General features: G+C 38.7%; 1 protein-coding gene across 2 annotated transcripts in view; it reads left to right on the top strand.

Annotated features, from left to right (window-relative positions):
- The window catches only part of MCU (mitochondrial calcium uniporter), a 203,669-nt gene extending 186,383 nt beyond the window's left edge, over positions 1-17,286 (top strand). For both annotated transcript variants that reach the window (XM_002820831.5, XM_063727607.1), the window contains exons 6-8: positions 1,079-1,282; positions 13,886-14,002; positions 15,353-17,286. In XM_002820831.5, the coding sequence (XP_002820877.1) occupies positions 1,079-1,282; positions 13,886-14,002; positions 15,353-15,430 (399 nt within the window). In that variant the 3' untranslated portion in view covers positions 15,431-17,286. The remainder of the gene's footprint in view (positions 1-1,078; positions 1,283-13,885; positions 14,003-15,352) is intronic.
- The last annotated feature ends 4,761 nt before the right edge of the window (positions 17,287-22,047 follow it).

Genomic DNA, 22,047 nt, shown 5'->3' with positions numbered 1-22,047 from the left:
ACGGAGTCTTGCTCTGTTGCCCAGGCTGGAGTGCAGTGGCACGATCTTGGCTCACTGCAGGCTCCGCCTCCCGGGTTCACGCCATTCTCCTGCCTCAGCTTCCTGAGTGGCTGGGACTACAGGCGCCTGCCACCACGCCCGGCTAATTTTTTGTATTTTTTTTTTAGTAGAGACAGGATTTCACCATGTTAGCCAGGATGGTTGAGATCTCCTGACCTCGTGATCCACCTGCCTCGGCCTCCCAAAGTGCTGGGATTACAGACGTGAGCCACTGCGCTCGGCTTTACCTATATTTTCTTATTTAATTTTTGGAACAACTCTTTAATGAAGTTAATGGTGACTTGCAGATCAACACTCTGAATTGAGCTGCTTTAAATCCAGAGTCCATTTTCTGCCCCTAGTATACCACTGGAGTTAAAACTGAGAATAGATTAAATCGTGTATGCAACAGTGAAAGAATATAGGTAGGTGTGCATTTCCCTGTTTCAAAGAAGATAATCTTGTGATTGGATGAAGACCTCTTGAAACTGAGTTATTCATGCCCATATTTTCACCCACTTCTAGGGTGAAACATAAAATACAAATGCCCTGAATAGTAGTTGTATGTATATATATTTTTTTCAAGGGGGTTTCATTCTGTTACCCAGGCTGGAGTGCAGTGGTGTGATCTTTGCTCACTGCATCCTCCAGTTCCTGGGCTCAAGCAATTCACCCACCCCAGCCTCCCGATAGCTGGGACTACAGGGATGTGCCACCATGCCCTGCTAATTTTTGTATTTTTTGTAGAGATAGGATTTCACCATGTTGCCTAGGCTGGTCTTGAACTCCTGGGCTCAAGCAAGCTGCCCGCCTTGGCCTACCAAAATGCTGAGATTACAGATGTGAGCCACTGCACCTGGCCTAAGATATTTTATTCAGTGAAAACTGCAGATAATATTTAGGAAGACAAGCTATATTTACTAGAATCGAGACTTGTGTCTTGATTATGAGCCCTGTTTCTTTAGTGAACATAGAACAGTTTAAGCCTTTTTAAATTGGTTTTATCTCAAAATGCTTTATGATTATGTGTGCCCAATAGGTACGAATTGAGATTAGCAGAAAAGCTGAGAAGAGGACCACTTTGGTGCTATGGGGTGGCCTTGCCTACATGGCCACACAGTTTGGCATTTTGGCCCGGCTTACCTGGTGGGAATATTCCTGGGACATCATGGAGCCAGTAACATACTTCATCACTTATGGAAGTGCCATGGCAATGTATGCATATTTTGTAATGACACGCCAGGTAAGAATTCTCTTCAAGTAACTTTTTATGAGATAGTAATAAAGTTTTGATTGTCAAAAGAGTTCTTTTTTCTCATCTTCTAAGGCCAGTTTTCTTTAAGTACTCATCCTTTACACATACACACACGTGTGCCACTTGTGTATTAGGCAATATTCTAAGCAAGTGCTGTAGATGGAAAGGTAGATATAAGACATGACTTCCACCCTCATGGAGCTCACAAACTGTTAAGAGAGCCATGTAAACCATTAAATTCAGAAAAATATACTACAGTAAGGTATAGAATAAGTGGACAAAGGAGCAGAGTGGTCAGCTGTAGGATAACCTGTTCAGCTGTGTTGCTTGGCTTTTTATCTACTGTGGGAAAAGTCCCATGCTTTTTATGTTTATTGAGTTTTTGGAATGGAGAATTGGTGATAACTAATCAAATACTTAAACTAAACTCAGAAATCCTCCTAAGTATGTTGAAAGGAAAGGTGGTGGTGGTGTTGTTTCCATTATGGAAGAGAGCTGAGAATTAGATACTTAATACTCAAGTCTATTCTTTTTTTATTGATACATAATAATTGTACATATTTTGAAGGTGTCTGTGCATGTATACAACATATACATGTGTAATGAGCAAATCAGAGTAAATGGCGTATCTACCTCAAACATGTATTATTTTTTTTTTTTATTGGGGACATTCCAAATCCTTTCTTCTAGCTATTTTGAAATATCCAATAAATTATTGTTAACTATTGAACACTAGAGCTTATTCCTCCTATCTAACTGTAATTTTGTACCATTAACTAACTTTTCCCTATCCCCTTCTTTCCTCTACCCTTCCCAGCCTCTGGTAAGCATTATTCTCCTCTCTACTTCTGTGGGTTCAACTTCTATGGGATCAGCTTTTTTAGCTCCCACATATGAGTGAGAACATGTGGTACTTGTCTTTCTGTCCCTGGCCTATTTCATTAAACATAATGTCCTCCAGCCTTATCCATGTTGCTGCAAAGGACAGGATATCATACATTTTGTGGCTAAGTAGTATTCCATTGTGTATATATACCACATTTTCTTTATCCATTCATCCCTGGATGGGCACTTAGGTTGATTCTGTATCTTAGCTATTGTGAATAGTGCTGCAGTAAACATGGGAGTGCAGATATCGCTTTAACATACTGATTTCCTTTCCTTTGGATATATGCCCACTAGTGAGATTGCCAGATTGATTGTATGATATTTCTATTTTTACTTTTTTTGAGGAGGCTCCCTACTGTTTTCCATAATGGCTATACTAATTTACATTCCCAGCATTTCTCCACATCCTCACCAGCATTTGATATTCTTTTTCTTTTTTATTATAGCCATTTTAACTGGAATGAGATGATATTTCATTGTGGGTTTTTTTATTTGTTTGTTTTTGTTTTTTTGTTTTTGGGGTTTTTTTTTTTTTTTGAGATGGCGTCTTGCTCTATTGCCCAGGCTGGAGTGCAGTGGCGTGATCTTGGCTCACTGCAAGCTCCGCCTCCTGGATTCACACCATTCTCCTGCCTCAGCCTCCTGAATAGCTGGGACTACAGACGCCCGCCACCACGCCTGGCTAATTTTTTGTAATTTTAGTAGAGACGGGGTGTCACCGTGTTAGCCAGGATGGTCTCCTGACCTCGTGATCCACCCGCCTCAGCCTCCCAAAGTGCTGGGATTACAGGCGTGAACGACTGCGCCCCACCTTCATTGTGGTTTTGATTTGTATTCCCTGATGATTAGTGATTCTGAGCATTTCCTCATATACCTATTAGTCATTTGTATGTCTTCTTTTGAGAAATGTCTATTCAGATCTTTTGTCCTTATTTTAATTGGATAGTTTATTGTTTTGCTATTGAGTTGTTTGAGTTCCTTGTATATTTTGATATAAATCCTGTGTCATATGAATAGCTTTTGCAAATGTTTTCTCTCAGTTCTGTAGGTTGTCTCCTCACTCTGCTGATCGTTTCCTTTGCCGTACAAGAGCTTTTTAGTTTGATATGATCCCATCTGTCTATTTTGACTTGTGTTGCCTGTGCTTTTTGAGGTCTTACCAAAAAATCTTTGCCCAGACCAATGTCTGGAAGGTTTCCCCAATGTTTTCTTCTAGTAGTTTCATAGTTCAGGTCTTAGATTGAAGTCTTTAATACACTTTGATTTGGTTTTTTGTATGGAGAGAGGGGGGGATCTACTTTCATTCTTTGGCATATGGTTATCTAGTTTTCCCAGCACCATTTATTTAAAAGATTGCTTTTTCCCCATTGTGGGTTCGTGGTGCCTTTGTCAAAGATGATTGGCTATAAACTTGGATTGATATCTGGATTCTCTATTCTGTTTCATTGGTCTATGTGTCTGTTTTTATGCCAGTACCATGCTATTTTGCTTACTGTAGCTTTGTAGTAAATTTTGACATCAGTATGATGCCTCTAGCTTTGTTCTTTTTGCTCAGGATTGCTCTGGCTATTCAAGGTTTTTTCTGGTTCTGCATAATTTTTAGAATTTTTTTCCTATTTCTGTGAAGAGTATAATTGGTATTTTGATAGGGAATGCATCAAGTGTGTACGTGGTTCAGGGTAGCATTGATTTATTCTTTATCAACTGAGGCTCCTTTATTGAATACCAGTATCTAGAACTAATTTTTATTGTCAGTGCCGTTTTGAATATCTTGGAATTCCAGTGTCACTCTAGGAAGTATGAAGATTTATCATTACTTTCAGTTACTATTATAATACACCATCGTAGATCCAACCTAGCACTCCCTTTAATATCAAATATTTGAAATACCTGAGACATAGGAAAAACTTTTTCTGTTTTCTTAGTTATCAGAAGAAAGCTGAGAGTTGTATCTCATATTTAATATGGCTGCTATTGAACATATGCATTTTCTTTCTGTTGTTAGATTAGTGGTCACAGCCTATTTGTGTTTGGGGAAATGATAGCACAAGAATGTTATTTAACTTTTCTTGGCCTCCCAAATGTGTCTAATAGAGAAGAAAGTAAACTGTTTTATGTCCTACAATTGCTTGCCCAGACTTTTTAGCACCTAATAGCATGTCTGGCTCATACTAGTCACTGTGAACAGAACTGAACAGTCACATCATTCTTATCTGATCACAGCTCTGGGCATGGATAACAGCCATGTTTTCAGCCAAACACTAATATTTTTCTAGTTATACCTTGAATCTAAAGATCGCCCTTGATATATCTCTTGCCGATTAATTGGGTACAAAATAGTGGTATTTCCTTGTGGACTTTGCATTTCCTTGATTACTGAAGAGGTGAAGCATTCTTTCCACTGTGAGATACCCATACCTTTTGCTTGGTCATTACTATTAAGTACGTTTTGCTAAGCCTAATTATATGTCAAGCATTTTACATCTAGTAACATAAGTACATCTATTCATATGTTTAACCTCAACCCTATAAGTATTAATATATCCCCATTCCATAGATGAGGAAACTGAGTCTCCAAGAGGATAAGTAATCTGCCCAAACATTATATCTAGTACACTGTAGGACGAGGAATTGAATCCAGATTTGTGTGGCTCTGTAGGCTGCTCACTTTCCACTCAATTATGCTGCCTTCTGTTGACTTCATTTATGAGGAGTAACTTTTGAAAACTATAATTACAATAGATATAGAATAGAAATAAAAATATATTGGGGAAATAATTCTTACAAAAAGCTGTTTTGTACATGTTTTCTGTATTAGACTTGAATACAGTGTTACCACTTTCTCCCTTCTTATTATGCTGTAGAATCTTTAATGCCCTACCTGTCCTACTAGTTAAATGCTCCATTCTGTGATTCCCAAAATAGTCTTGCTGCCCCCAAGTGACAAGTTGCAAAATAGCAGTAGTAAATAATTTAGTCACTATTCACTTATGAATAGGAAAACAGTGACCAAATAAAATGTAAATAGTTTTCATATTAAATATTTTTACTAACATATCCATCTTAATACCTCTGAAGCAAATGCCTGTTCAATGGCATTTAAACTCTTCTAAACTGCTGTTACTATGAGTTGCTGTACTTGTTAACAGTCTAAATATATCCCAATAGTATGTTAAGTTCCAAAGAATCTTTTTAAGATGGCAAGCTCCTTGAAATCATAAAATCAAATGGAATATTGAGTTTTGCTGATTAATATTTCAGTAGAACCTGAGTACTGATTTCTACTATGTGGAAAAGGAGCTGGGCAGTCAGACTTGCCTGTGGGAGCTGTGTCAGCGTGCAGGTGGACCAGCCATCCCACCATCTGGCCCATGCCTTTTCAATGAAAGGGATGATGTTGCCTCGTGGGAGTGAGCGTTGATTCTTGGGGAGTAAAAATGTATTACATATTATAATGCATAAACAGATAAACAGTATATTAAACCTCCTGTGGGAAGGAGGAGTAATCAGGAAAAAATGCCTTAAAAAGCTACTTAGGGGGGCAATAATGAAAAAAGTGTTGATAAATAATGACCTAGCCTTTAATACCCTTTACCTCCTCAATTCCAATAACCGTCATTTATATTGTACTCCAGCAAACCACTTCAATGGCTGTTCAGGGCCTTCTTTCCTAGAACTGTCCCACTTATAATATAAATTAGTATGTTAATTTCTGATAATTTATTTTCTTTCTAGACCTTTTATTCACTCACTCACTCCTTTGACCTCATCCAGACCTTTAAGCTACTGGCATCTTTCCCTTAACTTTTTACTATCACCTTCCTCCTGTATCACTTCCTTTTCTATCCAATTTAAACCGTGTTGCCATTCTCTTCTTAGTATCCTACCATCCCTGCCCTTTTGTCTTTTACAGTATGTACTCTATAAACTCCTAATATTGGATTAATCTAGCCCTTTATCCTATCTATATCTAGGCTATTAAATATTACTAGAGAAAAATCATGTCATAGTGTAGAATGGGCCACTGCTTGTGTTTTTAATCATATTTTCTTCCCTCATATTCCCGTAGTAGTTATTCTAAGACTTCACATCAAGATCCCCATCCCACCCTTAACCTTCTCCTAGAAAATTGAAGTTAACAGTTAGAAGCTTTCTAATTCTTAAAACTGTAAATGCAACTATATCTGTACTGAATTTTACACTATTTCCATCAAATTCCAAGAAGAGGTGGCATTTTCCTATTTAGGGCTAGCCCCTCCACATGTTCTTAGTCCCATTCCTTCCTCCTAGTATCTTATTCCAGTTTCTTTTTTGTGTTCCCTGTGTTTTTAACCTCTCCCTCTCTGACTTTCTTTCCTAACGAAACTGTCTGCATCTTTTCTCACTTAATATCAAATCATAATTTTTTTTTTTGAGACAGGGTTTTACTCTGTCTCCTAGGCTAGAATGCAGTGGCATAATCACAGCTCACTGAAGCATCTACCTCCAAGATCCAAGCAATTCTCCCACTTCAGCCTCATGAGTACCTGAGACCATAGGCATGTGCCACCATGCCCAGCTAATTTTTTAAATATTTTGTAGACAGGGTTTCCCTACATTGCCCAGGCTGGTCTCAAACTCCTGAGCTCCAGTGATCCTTCGCCTCAGCCTCTCAAAATACTAGGATTACAGGCATGAGCCACTGCACTTAGCCCAAATCACAGAAATTTTAGAGTAGAGTCTAGCACATAGTTGCTCAGTAAATGATTGTTGCCCAAAAGAGGAAGCACAGAATAGATTTGAATAAACTTAGTGTGTATATTTACATCCTAAGCAAACATAGGTGAATAGCCTAGTAGCAGCATGTTAAATGAATGTAGAGGGCTTTCCCTCAAGTTCTTAATCCACTAATTATCCCTTCAGTTGATTCAGACCTCTGTTTTATTCATTTTAAAAAGGCTTCCACAAACCCTTTAGCTATCAGTCATCCAATATCTATTATCTATCATCATCAATAACTAAATATTTACTCTGGTTCTAGTTGTGGCATACTAGGCAATCAACCAGTCCTTCCACTAAGAAAAGTTAGAATTGTTAGACAAAACATAATACACATCTGTTTAAAGATACTAGAGAACTAACAAAATAGCAAAAATTGCTAGGTAAGGGTCTAAATAAGAGGAGTTCCAGGAAGATGAGACTAGTATTTAGGTGTGCTTTTTCCTCTGGGGATTTATGCTAATTGAGGAGGGTATAGTGGAGAGGCCAAGAAGCTGAGCCACACTTGTTAGCCTAGAGGAACCAAAGCCTTAGAGATTGGTGTCTAATGATCACTAAAGTAGGTGAAACAGAAACCATCTTGCTTTGATTTGGAACCTGTAAAGGCTACCATTGTAGAATAAGGATTAACCTATTATAGGCTCTTTCAGGTACTGTAGCTCATCTTTCATTGATCTCAATCCTGTAAATTAGATTGAGGTAGTCCTGGAATACTGGTAATCCCCGAGTGCTGATGCTCACAGGTTTCATGCAGAAGCAAACATAAATCATCCCTGGGAGGAGATAACATTCTAAACCTTAAATTATTTCTACAAATAATTTTGCTTTTTTTTTTTTGAGACAGAGTCCCACACTGTTGCCCAAGTTGGAGTACAGTGGCACAATCAAGGCTCAGTGCAGCCTCATACTCCCAGGCTCAAGCAGCCCTCCCTCTTAGCTTCCTGAGTAGCTGGGACTACAAGCACATGCCGCCATGCCCAGCTAGGTTTTTTTGGCATTTTTTGTAGAGCTGTGGTTTCTCCATGTCACTCTTGACTGGTCTCAAACTCCTGGGCTCAAGCAATCTGCCTGCCTCGGCCTCCCAAAGTGCTGGATTACAGGCATGAGCCACCATGCCTGGCCAGTTTTGCAAATATTAAATTAGACATACAATAAAAATAAGCAGATACACAATACCTACAGAAACAATAGACATTACAAACAGACACAAGGACTCCAGATATTGGTATTATCAGACATAGCCTTTAAAATAATTATACTTACTATATTCAGGGAGATAAACAACAAGGTTGAGAATATTGGCAGATAACTTGATTTTTTTTTTTTAAAGAACCCATTGAAAAATTTTAGAAATGAAATATAATGGATGGGTTTAATAGCAGATTAGACATAACAAAAGACAGAAATAGTGACCTTGAGTAAGGCACAAGAAACTATTCAAAATGAAGTGTGCAGATACAGTAAGTGTAAAATATAGGAAAGGGTAAGAGACACAGTATACAGTGGAAAGGGCTAATATGTATTTAATTTTATTGGAGTCTCAGAAGGAGAAGAGAAAGAGGATGGGAAGAAACAATATTTAAATAAAGAGTTAATGGCTGAGAATTTTCCAAAATGATGAAAGACATCCATTTACAGATTTAAGAATCCCAACCAGTACCAGCCAATATAAAAAAGGAAATCTGACTGGGCACGGTGGCTCACACCTGTAATCCCAGCACTTTGGGAGCCCGAGGTGGGTGGATCACTTGAAGCCAAGGGTTTGAGACCAGCCTGGCCAACATGGCGAAACCTCTTCTCTACTAAAAATACAAAAATTAGCTGGGCATGGTGGCACACATCTGTAATCCCAGCTACTCGGGAGGCTGAGGCATGAGGATCGCTTGAACCTGAGAGACGGAGGTTGCAGTGAACTGAGATCACACCACTGCACTCCAGCCTGGGTAATAGAGCGAGACTCTGTATCAAAAAAATAAAATAAAAATAAAAAAGGAAATTTCCATTGAGATATACTGGTAGTAAAACTTCAAAAGCCAAAACCAAGTGGAAAAATCTTAAAAGCAGCCAAAGAGAGAAAAAAGTTTGCCTTCAAAGGAGTCCATGTTAGACTGAATGCTGACTTCTCAATAGCAGCAATGAAAGCCAAAGACAATGGGATAGTATCTTCAATTTCTAGAAAGAAAATAACTGTCATCTTAGACTTCTATATTCAGCAAAAGATATCTTTCCAAAATAAAGACATTTTCAGACAGAGAATGTGTCACCATCAGATCTGCACTAAAGGAGATACTGAAAGATGTTCTTTGGGCAGAAGAAAGATTATCACACATGAAAAGTCAGAAAAGCAGAAAGGAATAAAGAGCAACAAAAATGGTAAACCTGTGAGTGATGAGTCTAAACTAATATTAAATGTATAAACAATTATAATAAACTCTTATGAAATTTAAAATATAGAGAGAATTAAAATATGCAATAACAAGCCGGGCATAAGTAGTTCCTGCCTGTAATCCCAGCACTTTGGGAGGCTGAGGCGGGCAGATCATTTGAGGTCAGGAGTTTGAGACCAGCCTGGCCAACATGGCAAAACCCTGTCTTTATTAAAAATACAAAAAAATCAGCTGGGCATGGTGGCACACACCTGTAATTCCAACTACTGGGGAGGTTGAGGCATGAGAATCGCTTGAACCCAGGAGATGGAGGTTGCAATGAACCGAGATCACGCCACTGCACTCCAGCCTGGGTGACAGAGTGAGACTCTGTCTCAAAAATAAATAAATAAATAAAATTAAATGTGCAACAACAATGACATATATGTCTGGAGCAGGTAAATAGACTTAAAATGTTCTAATATTCCTTCATTGTCTGGGAATAAGGTAGAAGTACCGCTCCTATTCACCTTTGAAGAGGAGGCCCTAGCCAGTGCAGAAGGCAAGAACAGAATATGAAAGATATAAAGATTGGAAAGAAAGAAAACTGACACAGATTTTGTACATGAAAAAATACAGAAGAAATGTACAGATAATTGGTTAGGATCCATAAGTGAGTTTCATAAGGTTATTGGATACAAGATCAATGTATGTAAATCAATTGCGTATCTATATGCTAGCAACAAATGGTTAGAAAATGAAAATATTTAAAGCTGCACCTTAAAATTACTTTTAAAAATACATAGACCACACGTAGAAGGCAAAGCAGGGGGGAAAACCCTAGAAATATATGTATAAAAAATGTATAAGACTCTATCCAAAAATGTCAGTTCTACCCAACTGATCCATTAGATTCAGTGCAATCCCAGTTAGTCAAAAACCCAGCAGATTTCGGGATTGGGGAAGAGATTTGAATAGACTGCTTCTAAAACGATATGAAAATGTAAAAGACTAAGAAAAGCTAATAAACTCTTGAAGAAAAACTGGGTAAGAGCAAATCCTCTATTAGATATGAAGACTACAGCTTTAGTTATAACACTTCAATAACAGTGGCACAAGGACAGACCTATAGAATAGAAGAGTATAGAAACAGACCCAGTATAAATGAACTTTTGATTTTAAGAAGATGGCAGGCCAGGCGTGATGGGTCATGCCTGTAATCCCAGCGCTTTGGGAGGCCAAGGTGGGAGAATCACTTGAGGCCAGGAGTTCACGACCAGCCTGGACAACATAGTGAGACCCAATAGCTAAAAAAAAATTTTTTAATTAGTTGAGTGTGGTGTCATGCACCTGTAGGTACCAGCTACTCAGGAGGCCAGGGTAGGAGGATTGCTTGAGCCCAGGAGTTTGAGGCTGCATTGAGCTATGATCGCAGAGTGAGACTCAAAAATAAATAAACAAAAAAGATGGCCCTACAAAGAAAGGAGAGTCTTTTTCAATAAGTGGTGCTAGGACAATTAAATACCTATATTAAAAAATGAAATAACCCCATTTTATAGTATAAACAAAAATAAATTCCAGGTGGATTGTAGATCTAAATGTGATAGGTAATGTAATAAAGCTCCTATAAGAGAATATCTTAATGACTATAGAATAAAGAATGATTTCTTACACGGAATGAAAAGCACTAACCAGACAGGATAAGAGTGATAAAGTAAGCCAGGCACTGTGGTGTATGCCTGTAATCACAGCTACTTGGGAGGCTGAAATGGGAGGATCACTTGAACCCAGGAGTTTGAGGCCAGCCAGCATAGCAAGATCCCATCTCACAAAAGAGAATGATAAATTAGACTACATTAAATTAATATCTGTTTATTAAAGAACACCATGAAGAGGGTAAATAAGCTGGAAGGAGATACTTGCAGTATGTATACCCTACAAAGGATCTATATCCAGAATATATAAACAAATTCTACAAATCAGTAAGAAAGTGACAGAATCCACTAGAAAAAATGGCAAGAGATCTGAACAGGCACTTCTAATAGAAGATATGCAAATGGCCAATAATAGATTAAATGGAAAGGCCTCAGCCTCTTAGTGATCAGGAAAATGCTGTGGATCTCCAAGAGAAATGAAAACGTACATCCACACAAAAACTTGTACACAAGTGTTCACAGCAGGATTGTACATAATATCCCCAACGTGGAAACAACCCAAATGCTATCAACTGAGGAATGGATAAATAAAATGTGGCATAACTATTGTTGTGGGAAGTCAGGGACCCCAAACGGAGGGACCGGCTGAAGCCATGGCAGAAGAACTTGGATTATGAAGATTTCATGGACATTTATTATTTCCCCAAATTAATACTTTTATAATTTCTTATGCCTGTCTTTACTGCGGTCTCTAAACACAAATTGTGAAGATTTCATGGACACTTATCACTTCCCCAATCAATACCCTTGTGATTTCCTCTGCCTGTCTTTACTTTAGTCTCTTAATCCTGTCAGCTGAGGAGGATGTATGTCACCTTAGGACCCTGTGATAATTGCATTAACTGCACAAATTGTAGAGCATGTGTGTTTGAACAATATGAAATCTGGGCACCTTGAAAAAAGAACAGGATAACAGCAATTGTTCAGGGAATAAGAGAGATAACCTTAAACTCTGACCGCCGGTGAGCCGGGTGGAACAGAGCCATATTTCTCTTCTTTCAAAAGCAAATGGGAGAAATATCGCTGAATTTCTTTTTCTCAGCAAGGAACATCCCTGAGAAAGAGAATGCACCCCTGAGGATGGGTCTCTAAAATGGCACCCTTGGGTGTGGCCGTCTTCTGTGGTCGAAACTGTAGGGATGAAATAAACCCCAGTCTCCCATAGCACTCCCAAGCTTATTAGGAAGAGGAAATTCCCACCTAATAAATTTTGGTCAGACCAGTTGCTCTCAAACCCTGTCTCCTGATAAGATGTTATCAATGACATTAGTGCCTGAAACTTCATTAGCAATTTTAATTTCGCCCCGGTCCTGTGGTCCTGTGATCTCACCCTGCCTCCATTTGCCTTGTGATATTCTATTACCTTGTGAAGCACGTGATCTGTGTGACCCACAACCTATTCGTACACTCCCTCCCCTTTTGAAAGTCCCTAGTAAAAACTTGCTGGTTTTGCGGCTTGTGGGGCATCACAGAACCTACTGACATGTGATGTCTCCCCCGGACACCCAGCTTTAAAATTTCTCTCTTCTGTACTCTGTCCCTTTATTTCTCAAACCGGCCAACGCTTAGGAAAAATAGAAAAGAACCCACGTGACTATCGGGGCAGGTTCCCCGATAACTATTAATGGAATGTTATTTGGCAATAAAAAGAAATGAAATACTGATACATTGCCACAAATGGATGAACCTTGAAAATGTTATGCTAAGTGAAAGAAGCCAGACACAAAAGGCCACATATTGTATGATTCCACTTATATGAAATGTCCAGAATAGACAAATTACAGAGGCAGAAGAAAGATTAGTAGCTGCCTAGAACTGGGGGTTTGAGGGGAGAGGAGACTTGACTGTCACAAGGTATGGAGTTCTTTTTTGGGGTGATGAAAATTTTCTAAAATTGTAGTAATGATTGTACAACTCTGTGACTATATTATAAACCATTGAGCATTATACTTTGAGTGAATTGTATGGTATGTGAATTATATCTCAATAAAGCTTTTTTTAAATAAGACAGTATTGCATACACAGCAGAATGGCTAACGTCTTTTAAACTGGCAATATCAAGTATTGGCAAGGATGTGAAATGGTGGTACCTCATAATCCTGCTTATAGACGTATAATTGGTACAACCATTTTGGAAACTGTTTATCATCACTGCTTACATTTGAACACATGGATACCCTGTGATCTAAGATTTCCACTCCTAGGTATATCTCCAGCAGAAGAGATAAATCCAGAAATGTTTTTGGCAGCATTATTAGTAAGAACCGAAACAACCCAAAAGCTTATCAATAGTAGAATGGTTAAATAAACTATGATGAAGCCATACAATATAGTATAATGGAAATGAATAGACTATAGCTACACACAAAAGGTGAATTTCACAAACCTAATATTGAGTGAAGGTAGCCATATAAATATATACTGTATGACTCCATCTTCATAAAATTCATAAAACAGGTAAAACTAAGTTGTGGAACTTAGGAATACATGCTTAAGGAGGTAAGTTATAAAGAAAGCAAGAAAACAATTACCATAAAAGTCAAGAGAGTGATTACTTTGGGGAAAAGAGATATGAGTAATTGGGAAGGGGCAAGAGGGAGTTTCTGGATTGTTGGCAGAGTTCTATTTTTATAAAACCTGGTGATGAGTAGCATGTTCATTGTGTGATGATTCACTGTGATGTACATTTTGTGTGTACTGTTCTGTATGTTTCACAGTAAAAATGTTCAGGTGGTAATTAAATACTTAACACAGCACATGTCAGCACACACGCATACATATGTATTAATCTAAGCAGCAGTTAGTAAATATTTTGTAAAGATAGTATGCTAAGGACTGATAATTCCATTTCTTCATTTTTTTAGGAGTATGTTTATCCAGAAGCCAGAGACAGACAATACTTATTATTTTTCCATAAAGGAGCCAAAAAGTCACGTTTTGACCTAGAGAAATACAATCAACTCAAGGATGCAATTGCTCAGGTAAGTTTTACAAAAATTAAAATAAATCCCAGCCCCATCTTGCATGGTTATTATTATTATCCACAGCCACGGTTCTTCAAATGAGTAAACTGGAAGAATGTTCCAACCCTCTTCTTCCTGTATAAATTATTCCTCAGTTGATTACAGTAACTATTTTAGGCATGGACATTTCTCTAGAAAGTTTTATAAAAAGCAAGTGAGAAGATGGTGTGTCCGCTCCATCCTGTTAACACCAGCACATTGACATTTTTAGGCCTACTTTTACTTTTTTTTTTTTTTCATTTTATTTCTTTGTAGTTGTCTGTTTCTACTTTTCCCTCTGTTTTTTGATTATTTCTATAATAATTGATCTAAGATTTTTCACATAAATGTGTGGTAGCAGTGGGGAAAAGTAAAACCCAGGTAAGAGGGAAAGACTGCTAGAGATCTTTGCCAGGGACAGGTTAGAGATTATTAAACTAGAAGATGCTTGGAAAAGATTGATATATTTTATTTTTCATAAAAGCTACCTCTTATGTGCCTCCCTCACTCTGTTATCTTTGATTTTGGTGAATAAACCCTCATTCCTTTTCTGTGTAGTCTTTGTGACTTTAGAGATTTTTCAGCAATCTCTAGAAGCTTTTCCATCCTCTTTAATGTTTAGTTGCTCTTCTCTGCCTTTCCTGTCTCTTCTTGATGATAGGGTTGTGCTTTGAATAGGCTTAATCCATCTTCCTGCTTTGGCCTAAGTGGAGTTCTGTCTTCCTTTGCTATGTACGGTGATTCTAAACTGGAAGGAATACATCAGAATCATGCTTGGAGCTGTTGAAAGTACAGATGCTTCAGTCTCACCCTAGGCTTGCTCGTTAGTCCAACTCCTCCTGGGTGAAGTCCAAGCATGTGTGAGTTTTGAAAGTACTACAGTTGACTACACACACTGTTCTAAAATTCACTGGCTAAGTAAAAACTTAAACAGATACTGGATAAATAACTAAAATCTTGAGTAGCATAAAGTTCTGGCTGTTAGCCCTTGTGAAAGGGCTTCTCAATGGAGAAACACCATCAAGATGTATGTCTCAGATGCTCCTTACATTCTTAGCCTCTGAGTCCTACCCTGTTGATAGCACTGCTTTTTCTGGAGGCTTTGTTGAGGGCTGAAACTGCCAAGGACAGCACACATTTTGGATTCACCCTTTGTTGTCCTATGCCGTGAGTTAAAATGCTTTGTGTTTCAAGGCACTCTTATTTTGAGAGTTATTGAGATGATCTCTCTGACTTATAGTAATGGAGAACAGTTTCATTTTCTTGGTAGACAGTAATATCATTGAAAGCTTCACTAGCCAGTTTTCTCACCTTTTCTTTCTATTTTAGGCAGAAATGGACCTTAAGAGACTGAGAGACCCATTACAAGTACATCTGCCTCTCCGACAAATTGGTGAAAAAGATTGATCTGCAAAAAGCCTCTGAATCCTGGCAGAAGGAACACCTGTTTGCCTTTTTAATTAAAGCATTGCAGGTGGAAGCTGGGAGCCATGTGGGGGGTTTAATTATAAAACAAAAACAGAAAGGATCTGAGGGAAGAAGGGAATGTTAAAAACTGAGGATCAGGCATTGTGGAATATAAGCTCAAAGGGCTTAGTGAATATTGTCTTAACCAAGTATCTCAGTTTCTGGATGAAAATGATGCAGTTATATAGTTGAGAGATTCATAAAGAGAAAACAATGCTGGGGGTGTTCGTTTCTTGCATCTTCTTTGCAGAGTCAGCAAAAGAGTAACACACCAGCACCCCACTCGACTCTATTTGTTTTTAATTTAACTGTCCCTATTTTTGACATAGGAGTAAATAAATATACCAGAAAAGCAAATTCTCATGATATGCTAAAATATCATTAGCATTTATTTTAAATTGGACCCAGTCTCTGCAGAGTTACCAGGAATCTCTCCCTCCTGCATCCCTTTACTGACCACCTACCTGTACCTCTTGGCTACACTCATTTTTTCCATTTGATAATTGGAACCAACTTACAACTGTTTAATAATTGATACTTTAGATTATCTCTTAATACCTTCTTAAATGTCTATATATCCCAGTGCTCTGGATCAGTGTCTAAAAATCATTGGCAACGCTGCATGAGGTTGTTGGTTTTGTTTTGTTTTGTTTTATTAATTAGTCTTTCATAGGAGGAAAAATTGCCCTCCTTTATATACTTATCTATTGATAATCCCCTCTCCCTCCACAACACAAATCAGAGGGAAGGGGGGTGTTCAGCTGTACTACCAAATCAGGAAGATGTAAGGTTTACAAATTGGCTAAAAATCATGGCTCTGTAGCCATTTCAACCAGAATAATTTTATTGCTAATCTGCTTTGTGTGACAGCATTCCAGGCCAGCCAGATGGCACTGCCTTGTCTGGAGGCTTTGTTCATCTCGAAGGACACACACTTCCACACTGTTTGTGAGCCCTCCCACCTCCACAACTTCAGTTGTAAATCCAGTGTGTGGATCTCAAAGGGTGCAATTTATCTTTATATAGGAATACATTTCTAGGGCTTCCTTCAGCCCACTCTCTTCACCCTATTTTTTCTTATCTTAAATTGAGAGAAAGAGAATTAATCTTACACTTTGTCAAAACATTTTCTACCATATTTCCAGATGACATCTGCGCTTGAAGAGTCAAAGGAATCTGTGTCTAATATCCTGTTTTTAACTGCTGTAGGGGCAGGATGGAAAGGATGATGGGGGCTGCCACACCACTGATTGGCCTTTTCTTTCACGTGATTCATCCTTCCTCATTGTGGCAAGGACTTTTTCTCTTTTTCTTCCTCCTTTGGGATCATTGTGTATGAAAAGAAAAACTTTAAATGACAAACCCAGACTCCAGGTGCCTTGCAAAGGTTGAAGGCCAGCCAGGATTGCTGCTGCTGCTACTCCTGCCACCACCCCTTTCATTGGCATGATGGAATGAAAGGATGCATGTCTCCACTTCCTGACCCTCCGCCCACTTCCTTCTCCCTCCACCACCCTCAGTCGTCAGCTCCTTCCCTCATTTATTTTTGTTAAGTTGTGTGAATTATTTTTAAACCATTTATCCTGTTTATGCATAGGGTTTTTAAGAAGAAACAGCAGAGTGCAATGAGCAAATCTTTTCGGGGTGTGTGGGAAGCAAGGGAGGGAGGACATGGAGAAAAGTTCTTTAAACAAATAGCAAACTATTGAACATGTGTAAAATCCTGTATCATTTATGAAATATGTATAAAAAGCAATGTACCTTCTGGAACAATAAATACTTATTCAATTTTTGAACAATAGTATCTCATTCTTTAAAACAAAACCAGAAAAACTACATTTCCTGTGATTCTAGGTTGGAAGTTTTTTACTTCTAAAATTCATTTTTATAAAAATATCATTATCAAATTAAGCTCGCTTCCTTAAGCCTATATTTCAAAAATAGGCATTTCACTAATTCTTCCTGAACCTAAGATAATCAGTATTTTCCGAATTTTCCAGAGCCACCAACAGGTTGAGTGACCTCTACAACCGCAGTCTCAGTGAGCCTGAATCCTCATCTCCTGATTGACAGGAAAAATCTCGGTGGTATCAGATCACCTGGATTGCCCAGTGATCTGGGCTCCTGGACTCAAGAAAATTGTTCAAAGATGCACCAAAATTAAGTATTCATTATTTTCAGAGTTTGTATCAAATTTACAGTGGTAGCCAAACAGGAAATATCACGTGCTGCCAAGATCACCACAGGCATATTTAAAAACTTGTATTAAATATCTGGTTGCTGGAGTGCAATATGAGGTGCTATTCAAAGAGCCTCTGTAGCTGTGGTTCTGCCTTCTGGCAGCTTACAGCAGCCTAATGCAGACAACCCTCACCCCCATGTAAGGTGTAAGAAGGTAAGGTTTGACAGAGCAGGAGCATCGCCATCTTGGACAAGCACTGCCATTTTAAGTTCTCCCAATTAAAAACCGCCTAAATCCAGCCCAAAAAACATCAGCCTAATGGCTAATGTCAGCATGACCATAAACCATAAATGACACCTTAGATCAGAAACTTTCCAACCCTGAGATAAAGCCCCCTCTGACCAGAGACATCCCAGCCCCGAGATAACCTCCCCTCCGAACAGACACTCCACCCTTGCAATAAAATTCTCCTCCACCCAGAAACACTCCAAGCCTGCGATAAGCTCTCCCTCGCTAAACCCGATGCTCCTGATCGAAATCAGCCAGAATATTCTCCAAAATAAACCTGTCTTTGACTATTGAGCCACTTCTCGTGTTTCTTCTTTCTTCAACTCTTACAAGGTTGAAAATATTAAATCGTTTTTTGCATTCAACAAATGGTATCTACATACTTCACACATTCTGTTAAGCATTGCAGGGTTGTGTTTGTTTTGGTTAGGTTTTTTAAGGAAAATGAAAACATGATTCCTGCCTTTAAGGAGCTTACAATTTGAAGTTTAAAGCAGGAGTATCCAATCTTTTGGCTTCCCTGCACCATACTGGAAGAAGAAGAATTGTCTTGGGCCACACATAAAATACACCAACACTAATGATAGCTGATGATAAAACACAACAAAACCTCAATGTTTTAAGAAAGTTTACGAATTTGTGTTGGGCTGCATGTGGCCTGCGAACCATGGGTAGGACAAGCTTAAAGTATAGTGAACCTAACAACAGCAAAGGAAACCTGATTTAAAAATGGGCAAAGAAGTTGGACAGTTCTCCAAGAAGATATATAAATGGCCGATAAACATGAAAAGATGCTCAACATCACTAATAATTTAGGAAAGGTAAAACTACCATGAAATACCACTTCACACCCATTAGAATGGCTATTATCAGAAAAAGCAGAAAATAAAACGGTGGTGAGAAATTGGAACCAACCCTTGGTACTCCTGGTGGGAATGTAAAATGGTTCATCTCCTGTGAAAAATGGTTCCTATGGTGGCTCCTTAGAAAGTGAAACAATTACCATATGATCCAGCAATTCCACTTCTGGGCATATGTCCAAAAGAATTGAAAGTAGGGACAAACAGACGTGTACACACATGTTCGTAGCAGCGTTATTCACCATAGCCAAAAGGTAGGAGTAACCTGAGTGTCCGCCAACAAATGAATGGATAAACAAAACACGGTGTGTGCACACAACCGATTATTATTCAGCCATACAAGAATGGAATTCGGTCACATGCCAGAACAAGGATGAGCCTTGAAGACACATGCTAAATGAATCAAGCTAGTCGCAAAAGGACAATTACTGTATGATTCCACTTACATGATTCGTCAAATTCATAGAAATACAAAGTAAAATAGTGGCTGCCAGGAATGAGGGAGGGAAAAATGGGAAGTTATTGTTTTATGCATACAGAGTTTCAGTTTGGGAAGATGACAAAGTTCTGGAGGTGGGTGGTGGTGATGGTTGCCCAACGATGTGAATGTACCTAATGCCACTGAACTGTACACTTAAGTGGTTAAAATGACAGATTTTATGTATATTTTACAATAGAGAAAAAAAAGCATAGTGGATTAGAGGCAAATAATGATAGTGTCAAATCTATTACTGAGTGTAAGTAATGCAGTTTTGCTGAGGAAGCATAGACTTTAGAGGTGGAAAAAGTAGAAGGGTTCTCAGAACATGGTCCCCAGAGCAGCAGCATGTCATCTCCTGGAGCTGTTAGAAATGCAAGTTCTCCGGTCCCCTTTGGATCAGAAACTAGGAGTGGAGCCAAGTGTTCAACAAGCCCTCCTGGTGATTCTGATGAGAACCCTTGATCTAGTCTAACCATCACTTTAAAGAGAAAGGAACTGAGGCACAGAGATGGCGTCTACATCACAACTCCTCAATGCATCCTGTGGTCAAGTACCAGACTAAGTGGCTGGAGGACTGCTGAGCATGGTGACTGGTGAGTAGAAAAGATGTAACCAGAGGTGATGTTAACACTAATGTGGTATCCTGCTTGTCAGGGTGCAGTGGTAAGCACATGGTAGATGCTTTCAAAAACAAATACCAACAGGTTGACTTTTTAAATCTATCTGGAAAGATTTCACAGAAAAATGGGACTTCTTAGATTTTAGAGCTCAGTTTCACTGAAACTCTTCAGAGTTTTAATTCAGTTTTATCACTGCCAACATTTGTTTGTTGCTCTCCCAAATGCGTCCAAACTCCTTATTTCCCATGGTGCGCTTGTGATATTTCCTTAGGATAAATGTGTAAGTTATTTTTAATGAATCCTACTGAATATAAGATTACCTACTTTGCCTGTAATCCCAGCACTTTGGGATGCCAGGGTGGGTGGATAGCTTGAGTTCAGGAGTTCAAGACCAGCCTGGACAACATGGCAAAACCCCATCTCTACTAAAAATACAAAAATTAGCCGGGCATGGTGGTGCACACCTGTAATCCCAGCTACTCGGGTGGCTGAGGCAGGAGAATCGTTTGAACCCCGCAGGCAGAGACTGCAGTGAGCTGAGATCGCGCCACTGCACTCCACCCTGGGTGATAGAGTGAGACCCTGTCTCAAAAAAAAAAATACTTATTTGATAAATGTTAATATTTTATAAATGGATCATGCACTGAGCAACCCCTCCTCCTTGAACTTCAGCTCCTGTGACTCCACCCTTGGGTTTCCTTTCGTAAATCTGTGACTACTTTTTGGTCTCCTTTACAGCGTCCTATTCCTCTGCCCACATCTTTGATATTAGGCTTCCCCAAGGTTCCATCTTGGACCCCATTTTCCATGGGTGTGATCTCACCCCCCTCCCCTATTTCAGTTACCATTTATATGTTGGTAGCTCTCAAATTGTTACTCTAGCTCAGATGTATCCTAGACTGATTTATCCTCCTCCTAACTGGTCTATTTCTAGCATTGCCTTCTGCACATTAAATTCTCTTAATGTCACCAGAGTATTTTTGTTTTTAAATTCTAATAGCACATAATTTAGAAAAATTATAACATATGAACAAGCATTAACATTAAATATGGGAGAGGAGAGACTATAAGACACCACAAAAAAGCAATTCACCAAACCCAAAACGTGGAACATTCTGTAGGACAAATGATGGGGTTTCTTCAACAAATGGAAGGAAGGGGGGAAGACCATTATGGAAAAAAAAATGTATATATATATATATACTTTTTTTTTTTTTGAAACAGAGTCTCCCTCTGTTGCCCAGGCTGGAGTCCAGTGGCACAATCTCGGCTCACTGCAAACTCTACCTCCCAGGTTCAAGTGATTTTCCTGTCTCAGCCTCCCAAGAAGCTGGGATTACAGATGTGCACCATCACACTTGGCTAGTTTTGCATTTTCAGTAGAGATGGGGTTTCACCATGTTGGCCGGGCTGGTCTCAAACTCCTGACCTCAGATGATCCACCCACCTTGGCCTCCCAAAGTGCTGGGATTACAGGTGTGAGCCACTGCGCCCAGCCGACAAAAATAAATTTAAGTGACAATCAAAATGCAATATATAAATCTTGTTTGAATCCTGACTCAATCCAGCCAATAAAAGGAATATTTGGAACTATTGGAGCAATTTAAATATGGATTGGATATGAGTTAAGGAATTATTACTAATTTTCATAGTTGTAATAAAAGCATCATGATTATGTAAAAAAAAAGACCATGTGTTAGAAATGCATACTGGTATGTAAATGAAATGAGATTGATAGAATGTTAGTAATTATTATAGCTGGGTGTTCATTATTGTTCTTTATACTTTTGTATATATATTTGAAATTTTTCATCATAAAAAGTAAAAAATGAAAGGGCAGGTCAACTAAAAAGGAAAAAATAGAAATAAGGGGGAAAAAAATCTTACCATCCTGGGAATTCTTGTTTACAGAACCAAAGGCTATCTGGTGAAAGTCCTTGACTCCAGCAATCAATCCTGGCAACAAGTCTGGGTTTATCTCATGCACACGTCCTCTGTTTCTCTGCAACACATATGAACCCTCAGATGGCTTCCTAGGCACAGGAAGTTGTGGGGGATTGTTTTTTCTGTTTAAAGCACTGATAGTTAGCAACACTATCCTGCAATGAGACAGCAGAGTCATCCAT

The sequence above is a fragment of the Pongo abelii genome, chromosome 8 (assembly GCF_028885655.2).
Source record: "Pongo abelii isolate AG06213 chromosome 8, NHGRI_mPonAbe1-v2.0_pri, whole genome shotgun sequence".
Lineage (NCBI taxonomy): Eukaryota > Metazoa > Chordata > Mammalia > Primates > Hominidae > Pongo > Pongo abelii.
Note: the sequence above shows the minus strand (reverse complement) of the source record. Positions and strands in the feature narration are given on the sequence as shown.